Consider the following 12,923-nt stretch of genomic DNA (forward strand, 5'->3'; position numbering starts at 1 on the left):
GCTTTTTTATGTTTCTTTTGGAGTAAGAGCTTCTTCCTGGCAGAGTTCCCTCTCAGCCCACAGGACTTGTTTCACTGTGGATGATGAGAAACTCTTACCAGTTTCAGCATCTTCACCAGGTCTTTTGCATTTGTTCTTGGGTTGATATTCACATTTCAGACACAGCACGTTCATCTCTGAGACACAGAACCCGTCTTCTTTCTGATCTGTGTGATGACTGGACATTCCCATCATTGTTTTAACCAATGAACGTGGCATCTTCAAGTGCCTTGAAATTGCACCCAAGGATGAACCAGACTTGTGCTTCAAAGGACATGACATCATCATTTGGGCTAAAATTTTAATTGACCTAAAAAAGAAAAAGTTATTTCTGATTTCATGTCAGACAGTGAGGAAAAAATACAAACGTGTCTCCTTATAAAGTGCATGTAAACGTCTGGTTCCAACTGTAGTACTAGGTGAAAGAGCAGCCACAGTCAGCGCTGGCCTTTGTCCAAAGTTCAGCGGAGCGTAGTGTCACCTGAGTGGCTTCACCTCCCATGACCCGATCAAAACGGGCAACGGAGAACATGCCATAAGCGTGCAAGCTTTGTGTTAGGGCCCATTCAACAAAAATATGATTTAATGCCCAGAGGCTCATCTAGGTCTAGGATTTTTCTTTTTATCTTGAGTAAAAGTCCATTTGTCGTCCTCACTTAGAGCAGGTCACTAGGTAAAATGCAGCATACTGTCCTCACACTCCTTTGGCACAGTCACTTTATAACTATGGCATGACAGTTTGTAGTTCTGTCCTTCGTTGTTATCCCAGTAATCGGTGCCTTTCACAGTGAAGCAAATGGCAAACTCCAAAATGGCACCTGGTTCCAGAATAAACGGTGGTACAGGCAAGCGAAATCGAAAAATGTCAGTTCCCGGAGTGTCGGGGTCTCCACTCGACGCCCAGGATGCGATAGTATCTGTGTGGGTCCTCCAGTTTGTAAAAGAGTAGAGCACAGAGACTTGTTTCTCATAGGCTAAGTTAAGCACACAAATTGTCCCAGTAATTCCTTCTGAGCAGTGAACGCGCTCGAGACAAACACTCTGACTGTGCAAACGTCCCATGAAGTTGGGCTGGGACCTCAGATCCTCTGGAAAGCAGGGTTTAAAATAAGGCAAGGACAGCTCTGGTGATTTCCTAAAAGCCATTTCTGAACTCATCAATAATCTGAACATGACATGCTGTGGGATAAGAGGGTGCTCCTGCACTTTGAACACTTTGACCTCCTCTAACTCCAGACCAAGGGCGTCCACAAAGCGCACCTGTGGACTCCTGCGCAGCGCCATCGTGTCTGCAGGTGAAAATGACAGTGACTTGGCCCGTCTTCTCATGATGGGTTTGGCTGGAGGTTCAATGGTCGGCTCAGGTTTTGGTGCTTGGGGTTTGGTTATGGGGGGTTTGGGGGCAGGAGGTCGTATCCGGACTGGAGCTTTGGCCACAGGCTTTGGGTCGTAAATGTTTCTGAGATTTATGGTTGTGACAACTCTCTTCTGCACCGCCCCCCCACGACCCCACTTCTGGCAAGTGTCAGCCATGATGACGGCGTCTTTGTTCTGATGAATGTAACAAAGCAAGGATTATATTTCTGTCAGTTTGTACATGGACGATAAAGTGAGCTCAGCCAATTGGAACTTGACAAAGAAAGTGTGTCAATCACGTCTGACAAAGCTTATTTTATACAAAGCTTTCACACAATATACAAACACTATCAAAGACATACATTTACTGTGAGAATTACTTATAAACAAGTTTTACACATTGGCTAAACTAAAAGCGTCCGTTCAGTGGCACATTTCCCTACAACAACAGGACTGACCTTGTTTCTGTCGGCTGTGTCGCAGCAAAGCGCTCCTGCACAAGTGGAAAACCAAGTGTCATCTCCGCGGCACTCAACCTCTGACATATAACATGACACACTGACTGTGCAAGGCGGCGTCAAGTGAATATTTATAGTGAGTAGATGATCCCACTGTTCAGAGCGATCCCTGCGGTCCAAGCAGGTGCATCATTGCTGGCTTTGAAAATGCAACGTCAGAATTTAATAGCCACATATGCAGTACAATAAATCTATCTTTTTCAAATGTATCATAGTTTATAAAGGATGTTTACGTTTTCAGGGAGGAATTTCCAGTAATTCTTTATAATTGGAAAATGACTGTTCAGTAAATAATTGTGTTGATTTCTCAGCAGTAAAGTGTTGGAATTCAAAAGAGGGAAAGGACTTTTACAGGTACCACCTTGTAATAGAGAAAGCTGCTGCTGTTGTGTTGCAGTGTTGGTTGCATAATGTGTCAGAAGGGGGGGCTGCGGAGAGTAGTGCCTGGTCCAAAACATGTCTCAAGGACACATTTCAGCTGAGTCACTGTCCGTGCACCCCTCTGAAAAGGACTGAGGCAGTGAGCTGACTTTGTACCTGACAAAGGAGGTGTTTGCTTCTGTAAATGGTTTCAGACTTTCCTCGATGCTTTTACAATATTACAGCAGCACAAACACTCAGAGAGATGTGCAAACAGCATCAGGTGCATCACCTGCTACTCTCAGTGCGCCACAGTGAGGGAGTGCGTAGTAGTGTGTGGAGACAGGGACAGCAGAGGGGCGGAGCTACACAGAACAGGGGGACACTGGTCTGCAGTGTCCTCCTCATTCCCACGTCACCTGTTTGTATCAGGCATTGCTGCATCGTCACCGACTGTTGTCTACACTCGCCTCAAAGGAAAGTCACAATGTCACCCTGGAGCTGACCTGCTTTAGACTCTCCTTCCTTTGTTCCTTTGTCCCGGACATGAAGAAGCGGATCCACAGCGTTTCCATCCACAGCATGCATCAGAGCAGTGAAGACAGGGACCGGCAGCTTTGGACAGACGAAGAAAACAGCGGTCAGCACCGGAGAGCAGAGAAACTGCTGGCCTTTTGGACATCACTGTCCCACTGGACCTGGGACTGGTTCAAGCCCCGAGACAGACCAAGCTTCCAGCGCTCAGCATCAGCTCTGAGGCTGCTCAAGAGCGAGGCATGATGTGAGGGACAAAACGTGTGTGTGTGTGTGTGTGTGTGTGTGTGTGTGTGTGCGGTCAGAGCTACTGTCCAGGACCTGTTTGTTTGTGCTCCTCATGAAGTCCAGTGCAGCTCGTTCAAGTGTTTCGTCAGCTACTGCCATATTGACTGATAACAGCCTTCGTCAGTGGAGTAAAGAAGAGGAAAAAAAGAAAATAAATATTCACTTAGAAGAAGACCCATATTCAACCATTCCCGCTCATTTTATTGGAGCTTTTGAATTATTTTTATAACAATTCTTGTTGGAGCTGCGTTTTCAAGTCAAAAACATGGAGCATCAGAGCACAAATCCCAAAGCCCCTGGAGTCTGGAGAGGGCAAGATGGCAGCTGGCATCATCATCAAGTATGGACAAATGATGAAGTAGAGCGGGTGAAGTATATAACCACAGTAGTTCACTTTCCAAAATCTGATTAGAGTTTAAATAGGCCAATAATATAAAGTGGATATTGTTGCCTGTTTGTTTGTGATTTTATGTATTTGACATGGACATAACAACAGCATTGGACAAACCAGACACATTGTGAAGTCCAAACAACTATTCATTTGTTCTCCAATTGCTTAACTTATCGATGGCAAAAGCCTAAAAAGTATGTGTAAATATTTGGTTATGCAATGTGTTGCTGTAAAAATGTAATTTTATTTAGAATAGGCCTCAAGAACGTGTGTGTGCGTATCACCAATGCGCCACAAGAGGGCAGCGGAGAACCACACAAGGGCATATTCTCTATATCTGACGCTGGGATGTGTTGTTTACACGTCATAGAAAACACAAGTTACTTAGGCCTACGTAGTTCAGTAATTAAATGTGAAATCAAAGGATGATGATGAAACACTTTTTATCTGGTCAGCTTTGTTTGTTCCACCTGCTCCTCTTGTGTCCAGATCCGTGGTTCCAAAGCCCTGTGATGTGCTCCTGCGCGCGCGTGTCCCGCCAAACGTCCAGCCGCAGGTGAGCGTCATCTCCTGCTCATCTCATGACGCTCATGTGTGTTTCCAACTTTCCTTCAACATCAGGAAGCACAATAACAGTTAAATGGCCGCTCGCTCTGTGTCTAAACACGGATTACTGCACAGGCTATTACAGGACAACACAAGGCCGTGGTAACCCAGGGTGCTGAGGGCGCTGCAGCACTCCCTGGTGGATAGTTTGTGAACAGCAGGCAATATCAACCCCTTAACTCCCACCTGAACCGAGCACATTTTCTGCAGCTTTACCCCAATCCAAAAGCTTCTGGAAAAAAGGTGGGAAAATAGCAACAAAACTGAGACGAAAACATTGACGAAAAAGTGACAAAAAATGGACAAAAAATGGACAAAAAAATGACAAAAATGGACAAAAAATGGACAAAAAAGTGAGAAAACATTGACGAAAAAGTGACAAAAAATGGACAAAAAATGGATTAAAAAATGACAAAAATGGACAAAAAATGGACGAAAAAGTGATAAGAATTTGACAAAAAAATGCGAATAATTTGACAAAAAAGTGACAAAAAAGTGACAAAAAATGACAAAAATGGCCAAAAATTTGACAAAAAAATGGCAATAATTAGACGGAAAAGCGACACAAAAGTCACGAAAATTTGACAAAAATGAGCCCAACAAAAAAGTGATGAAAAAAAATCTGATGTGAGGAAAAAGATCAATTTAGTTTTGTAGGTCTTTCAAATGAGGCGTTACACTGGCCTACAGGATTTGGGTAAAGCTGAACTGGAGAAAATGCTCTGGGTTCAGGCGGGAGTTAAGAGGTTAATAAATAGGATTTATGCACAGAAAAAGTATTTTGGGGGTATATTTTGTCCCTCAGCACCTCCTAACTAAAATATCTTCCCACGGCTCTGGGACAACACACACGAATAAAAGAAAAATAGTTTAAAAAGCGACACAAACTCAATTTCATCATGAGGTGAGTGTTTTTGGGTTGTTGTTTTTAACCACACTCAAATACATTTTATTTATTTCAGCATTTTTATCCTAAAATGTTTCTATTTCTTCACATTTCTTCATATTCATCATTATCTTTGGCTGCAGGGCTTTTACACCGCACATTTACATTACTGTGCGCGGTGACAGCTCCACCATTAACTCCATTATTTGAATGAAACGCCTGCTGTAAATCTGTATAGACTGTGTTGGCAGGAGCATCGCCAGCGGCTGGAGCAATTATTTTTCAATTCTGCTTCACAACAGAGACTTCAAGCAGAGCGCAAAGCAGCTGGCTCTCAACACAGAGCTATTATTATGAACTGCCTAGTTATTCTTCATTGGCCTAATTGTCATTGAGTGATGGACGTCTGTGTCCTGGCACCGTCGGGCTCCAGCGGCAGTGTTTAAGTGAAGCACAAGCCTGATCTGAATGTCAACTCTCTTCAGCTCCTCCAGCATCCGCACCTCCACACGGCGTGTACCGGAAGTGCATTTGCATTTCCATTCACTGCCCTCTGTGTGTTCAAATGATGCATGCGCAGCTTTGTTCTGCTCCTAATGCGATCTGCCAACAGAGACAGCCAGCAACACAAATAAAGGCTGTGAAATTGTGAGGAGGGGCCTTTTTTTATTCGCTTCTCATTCATCCCTTTTAAAGAATTGTCCAACACCACGTTTGTGTGTGTCTGTGCTGATGCAGGGGCAGGGGCGGACTGGCCATGTGTCCATTCTGGAAGAGCACAGAAGGGCCACTGGCTCTAGGGCCACCAGTCCCGCCTCAACCGAGCTTTACCCAAATCTAAAAGCTAAAAAGAAAAGCAACAAAATAACCGGAAAAAAAAGAGGATGAAAACAAAGCAAAAATGTGCTGGAAAAGCAACAAAAAAGTGACAAAAAATGTGATGAAAAGGCAACAAAAACATGAGAAAAACACAGACAAAAAAAATATACAAAAACTAGAGAGAAACACAACAAAAAAAGATAGAAAAATAATGAAAAAAAACAACAAAAATATGACAAAAATGACGTGACAAAAAGTTTCCATCACTTTTGTAGGTCTTAGCTTTCAAATGAGGCGTTACATTGTTGCTCTCCAGTCGAGAAGCTTTTAGATTTGGGTAAAGCCCAGTATAAAAAAACATGAATCTAAAAGGAATTCCGAGGAGTATGGTGTGCCACAAGGTTCAATTTTGGGACCATTATTATTTATTATTTATATTAATGATTTTGCTTCTGTTTTTACGACCACCTTTCCCGTTCTTTTTGCTGATGATACCAATAAAAAAATAAAGTAAATAAAAAGTCAACCTGGGGAAAATGCACTCGATTAAGGCGGGTGGTTAGAGGTTAAAATATGTATTTGTGGAAGTGCACAATTACGCTAATTTGGGCCAGGCTGGTCAGAGTCCAGGGCTGTTTTTCAGTCCCAGTCCGCCCCTGTGCAAGAGAGAGAAATCACTCACTATCCAGACCAGCAGGATGTCCACATGCCTGCACCACTGGAGCACTGGAACAATGCCCCCAAAATAACATGGCTCATGGTTCAGACAGTTCAAAGTGTGTGTTGTTTTATACCGTTTTGTTAAACTAAGGATGAGCCGTTCCCAGAGCAATCTCTGCATCTGGTGTGAAAAAACATGTTACTTTAACTACTGTAACGAGATGGAAACTGCACATCAGCCAGACTCTGCTTTGGGCTTGTCTCATGCTCTTCCTGTTTCGTCTACAACCTCCAGGACACACCCATCACCTGCTCTTTGTCTGCACGAGTCAGCCTCAAGCAAAGTAAAAGCATTTGCACTTATGAAAAACCAAGTCTCTTTCCATTTTGATTTTATTGATGTTTAGAATGAAAGCCTTGCACCATTATAAGCAGATCATGTCCACATCATGTGCCGTATAGAGTGTTACGGACACTATACGTCTTCAACACACAAGAAATGTGTTCATGGTTCGAATGTGCCACGAATCACCTATATTTTCCAGTAATTGTAACCATTGCGAAATAATTGAAAAAACAAAATATGCAGTATGTGTCTTATGCCAGTGGTACAGCCCATAAACATTCCCATTACGGGCACTACATTTAATCCTCGACAATTATATTTATTTTCAATTAAAGGAACAGGCCACGTTTTTTCCATACAGAGCTTAGACGAGTTGATGTGTACCTGTCTGGTCTTTGTGCCCGTGGAAGAGCGTGGTCGCCTCCAACTTCACCCACGTTTGGAGCCATAGGAATACATTGGGAGAGGCAAAATGCTAGCAACATCTTTGGTCGTTTTGCCTGACTGAGCGCACGCACAAAGACCAGACATATACACATCAACTTGTCTAAGCTCAGGTAAGAACTTATCTCAGTCTGGAAAAACGGTGGCCTGTTCCTTTAAGCCTCATTGCAAAAAATAGTATCACTTGTAATATTTTTACCACGTGGCTTATTTTGGTTTCCCCACTGCTCATATATTACACTGAACTACTGAGGTTTGACCCCTTTAAACAACATTGAAATAATTTTATAATTATTAATTAATTCATAATTTTAAATTGGCATCACTCCTGTAAATATCATCAGATCTGTTTCACTCGACTGGCAGCTAAAAGCAGAGAAGCATGTTAACTTACAACAACTCGTATATGAAAAGGAAGTGGTTCATTTCATATTCATTCTTAATAGAAGGGTTCCTGTGAAATGCAAATTTGTTACATCAAAAATTAGCCTCATTTGACAAAACTTCGACAGGTTAAAAAAAAATTGGCTCAAGTGGCACCAATAAAGTTACATACAAATGTTAACATAAGTGTCTGTCACTTATTAATCATGTATTTGGATATACAGTCGTGACACTTTGATTGTGGCTGACCCGAGCAGCACTGCCTTCACCAGTTCTTAACTTCTTAACACAGATGCTAAAGCCGATGTTCTCCACATTGCAGGTCCACGTCCTGTTTGTACCTCCGGTGATGGTGCACTGGCTTTGGAGAAGACGCCTTGTCCCGGATAACGTTTGAGAACTGTATCTGGACATTTGCTGGACACAGAATCCCTGCTCCTGCTTTTAGGTTCATAGTCATTCACTGTTGGTCCTTCCTTTCTCTCTTAAAATCAGTGTCACACACCTTATTCAACCGTTGATTTCTGAAAGAGAGGGAAATACAATTTAAGGGGCTTGGATCAATATAAAATTGCCCATGCCTGGACAGCCAGAAAAGGTTTCTGTGTGTCCGTTTGTGGTCCTAAAATATGGAATAAACTACATGTAGACCTCAAACGATGTCCAAATATCCGACAGTTTAAGCATCGATACAAAGAATGGATATTCTCTAAGTATGTATCTGAAGAAAATATATGACTTTTCATGTTCAGTGTTGTAAACCAGATGTTGATTGGTAGGTAATATTCACACTGTATCCCCGACCACTTGGATTTAGATGACAGTGCTTAAATTATTGTTTAAAGGAAGCCTAATAAGTAAATAGAACAAGATACTGACAGTACTTAAAAGTTGTGGGACGAAATAAGTGTTCACTTCCCCCCCACTCCTTTTCAGACAGCCTAATCTAAAATGTGCAAAAGGTAAGATGTAAATGTATTGAGCTGCACATTTAAAATGGAGCTCACAACTGGCACAATCATGGCAGGCTGTATTTTGAGTTCATATGAGTTTGTGTTTTTATGTTTTGTTTATGGAATAAATATTTAGTCATTCATAGAAATGGCAGCGGCTCGTGCTGTGAATATAGTTCTATGGAATAATTCTAATGCATTATGCAGGTGTGTGACACTGATTATGAGAGCGAAAGGAAGGACAGAGTTAATGACAATATACTCTAATAGAAGGTCTTTCAGAGAAATGTGTTATTTGTCAGTTTTGCATCAGCAGAAGAAAAATGTGCAAATTAGGGCTACTTTACATCACGATGTCTGGGGAAAAACTCCCACTAGAGATAAGATTTGTGGCTCACTGGATACTGGACGCTTATGAACAATTTCAGAATCATTAACATTTGAGAGGAGACTGAAATATGAGCGAACACCGTCAGCAGGTTTTATGCTTATACCCTTTTTTCTGAGGACATTATCTGGCCTAAATCATAGCAGTCAGCGATTTTCTATTTCAACTTTTGCCCTATGATATCTCTTCAAACATTATGGTACAGTAATACGTTGAAGAAACAGCATCATCTTAACTCAGCCACTGAGTCAGTGTTCTCCCCAGACTAGAGCAATTTACGCGCTTCCTCTTTCCTCCACAAGCACCACTCAGTTTATGTGGGAACATCTGTGTTGAAGATGAGTCACCTAATGCAAGCTCTTCCATGTTGAACAGCAGTGATTGTGTCTTAGCAATAAAAGAAAACTATATGTGTAACGCTGCCGTGACGAAGCTTCAGCTCGTTTTCCTTTAGACGTGTGCCTTCAAAATGACCCTTTTATGTTGGCTGTTATTTATCTGTACAGCACAGTGTTAGTCTATTCAGGTTCAGCGCTCGACTCACTGCGTGGTAAGCATTTCTCTGAGGCCTTTTCAGTTGTTGAGTATGCAGTATGCACTTTCCGAAACGTTGAATGTTAATAGATCAAACATGGCGTACAAAGCTTCCAGTCTTAATGAGCTTGTGTGTATGTAAATGAGTTGTTAATTCAAATTGTCTTTTGTGTCTATGATATACCCGAATAAACCTTGGCAAATGGTTAAATGCTTTTTCATTTTCATTTATGCTCATACAAAGATTTCTGTTGTGGGTTATGGGCTTTAAGGGGAGTCACTACAGGCAAAACTCAATTTTTTCACATTTCAGGTTTTGGGCCAAATTGGTCTCTGAACATATGAGCTTTCACGCGGAAATCAAAAATATACCGAATCTTCACAAGAACATGTTTAAATATTGCACTGATTCAATGTTTGCCCATAGACTTATATGGGACAATGCAATTTCAAGGGCCTTTTTCTCAAAACACATTTTTCTGTCATTGTGGCGACACTATGTTCACGTCAGTCGGACCTAAAGACTTCACATTTTCCAGCCTTGGACTGAACAATACTTGAAAGATTTTTTCAGAGGGATTTTTTATTATCTAATCCCTAAGCCCCATTTATTGAGTTTTGAATGTCAAAAAATAAGGCGAAAATTAAATTTTTACACATTTTTCCACTAAAAAACAGCTTATTTTAAAACCAAAATCCCCTCTGAAAAAGTCTTGGCAACTCATTTATCAATAAAATGCAACAATAAATTTGAATGTAGCTCTATCCATTATTCAGATTTCGTTGCCGAAAAGATGGGAAATTTGGGGCATTTTTAGGCATAAAACAACTTGTTCTTATATGAAAAGATAAAATAACAGAAAACTTGCAATGTATTTTTTTCTCACATTTATGCCAGTGATCGACAGCATAAGTTTGAAATTGATGTCTGTAAATATACATTTTTTCCCTATTCACCTGCAGTGTCTCGCCTTAAAGGAACAGGCCATCGTTTTTCCATACTGAGATATGTTCTTACCTGAGCTGAGACGAGTTGATGCGTAACTGTCTGGTCTTTGTGCCCGTGGAGCAGCTTCCAACTTCACCCCCATTTAGAGCTATAGGAATACACTGGGAGAGGCCAAATGCTAACAACATCTTTGGTCTTGTTGCATGACTGAGGGCACACATAAAGACCAGACAGGTACGCATCAACTCATCTAAGCTCAGGTAAGAACATATGTCAGTATGTAAAAACGGTGGCCTGTTCTTTTAAGAGGGGACAATGGCCACAGTTGGGGTGTATGCAATGCCTTAGGGCTGGGTACTGTTTACATTTTCCCCCTTTCCAATACCTATAGGTATGCGTAATATAAAACCATAAAAAAGACTATTTCTTTTTAATTTGTATCATTTATTTGAGCTGAAACAACCATGTTAACCCCTTAATGTTACCCACACAACCATTTAAAAAAAACTAAGTATTTTCTAACCATTTGGGAGACAAACAACGTTTTTTAACCGGTCCAAACCTGATCTAAATCAGCCTAAAACCAGTCGAAACTGGTCTAAGCCAGTCTAAAAGTTTTCAAAAGAAGCCTAAATCGGTCCAAACTTGATCTAAACCAGTCCAAACCCAGTCTTTACCAGTCAAAACCAGCATAAACCAGTCCTAACTAGTCCAACCCTTATCTAAACTGGTTATTTTGAGTACTACACACAGGGTTAACGCTGTCCCAGGCATCAAAACTATTTTTTTCTGTACCTGCTTTTCAATACTCTTATTATTTGATACCAGTAATACCTACATTTTTTTTCCGATACCGATTTAATTTAACGGCACCCAGTCCTAAGCCAATATGGCAAGATAGTACACGGCCTGACCAAAAAACAAGTCGCCGCCTGGATCTAACTAACTGTTCTGATCTGGTGTTGCTTCTGTTGGCCGGGTCTAGGTTCAGAAAGACATTGTGCCCAAAGGATGAGGTTATCTGAACCCCGAACATCCTGAATGACCCGGTTATTCCATGGACGACTCGGGTATATTCCAACGTGACAATGCCAGGATTCAACAGGCATCATTTTCACACATGGACTGGCCGCCACAGAGCAAAAATCTTAAAGGAATAGGCCACCATTTTTACATACTGAGATATGTTCTTACCTTAGCTTAGACGAGTTGATGTGTAGCTGTCTAGTCTTTATGCGTATCCTCAGTCACGTAAACAGAGCACAGACGGCGTTAGCATTTAGCCTCTCCTCTTCTTATAGATCCAAACGGAGGTGAAGTTAGAAGCGACTAAGATAAAAAGGTATCCGCTTAGAAAATCGACATCTGATTTTGTGTGACTATATTTGGACTGTGCACAGGCTCATGTATCCATATTTAAATAGGGGAAACGTGGAAGAGCTTGGTCGCTTCTAACTTCATTTGGATCCATAGATGAGAAGAGGAGAGGCTAAATGCTAACGCCGTCTGTGCTCTGTTTACGTGACTGAGGACACGCTTAAAGACCAGACAGCTACACATCAACTCATCTAAGCTTCCTTTAAAGGATGAGGCCACCATTTTTACATACCTAGATATGTTCTTACCTTAGCTTAGACGAGTTCTTTGGTACCTGTCTGGTCTGAGTCTTCTATCACGTAAACACAGCACAGACAGCGTTAGCATTTAGCCTCTCCCCCTCTCCACTATAGCTCCAAACGAGGTCAAGATAGAAGCTACCAAGCTCTTCCACGTTTTCCCTATTTAAATATGGTTACGTGAAGTGTTCCACTACAAAAGAATAATTACACAAAATTAAACAATGGGGATTTTCTAAGCGGATTAAAGGGGAAACTATATTGTAAGGCGTAATAATACCAGGAGTAGTTCGGCGTCCGCACAGTAAAGTGAAGATTACTGCGCAAATTTTGAACTACTCCTGGTATTATTACGCCTTACAATATAGTTCCCCCCCACATTGTTTAATTTTAACGTGTGAAGACCAGACAGGTACTAAAGAACTAATCCAAGCTAAGGTAACAATATGTCTCAGTATGTAAAAACGGTGGCCTATTCCTTTAACCCCATTGAGAATCTATGGTATATTCTGGAGAAGAATACTCTCCCATCATCAATACAAGATCTCTGTGGAAAAACTGAATGCAGCACTGGATCCTTTGACATTGTTGAAGCTTACTCAAACAATTTCACAGCTGTAATCAAAGCTAAAAAAAAGTGTGTGGCCTTTTTTGAGAAACTATTTCTTTTTGGTCAGGCAGTGTAGCTTAAAAGGGCAATAAATACAATCCTCCAACATGGCACTCCTGACCAAGAGGTTGTTTATAATAGATCCATGGGTTGCCCCAATAGATACAGACGGCATCTCGTCATAGAAGGGGGCGTGGCTTCGCTGGGGGGAAAATAGAATCTTTAGAGAAACACGATTTTTC

At 41.4% G+C, this 12,923-nt stretch overlaps 1 protein-coding gene across 1 annotated transcript; it reads right to left on the reverse strand.

The window, feature by feature from the left end:
• Nucleotides 1–355: 355 nt before the first annotated feature.
• On the reverse strand, nucleotides 356–3,469 carry ppp1r3db (protein phosphatase 1, regulatory subunit 3Db). Its single transcript, XM_079579192.1, has 2 exons — nucleotides 2,451–3,469; nucleotides 356–1,590 (listed from the first exon to the last, which is right to left on the reverse strand). Exon 2 carries the CDS (start codon nucleotides 1,570–1,572, stop codon nucleotides 709–711), a length of 864 nt encoding a protein of 287 aa, XP_079435318.1. The 5' UTR covers nucleotides 1,573–1,590; nucleotides 2,451–3,469; the 3' UTR covers nucleotides 356–708.
• Between the last annotated feature and the right edge of the window lie 9,454 nt (nucleotides 3,470–12,923).

This window comes from Gobius niger, assembly GCF_951799975.1.
Source record: "Gobius niger genome assembly, chromosome: 20".
In the NCBI taxonomy this organism is placed as follows: domain Eukaryota; kingdom Metazoa; phylum Chordata; class Actinopteri; order Gobiiformes; family Gobiidae; genus Gobius; species Gobius niger.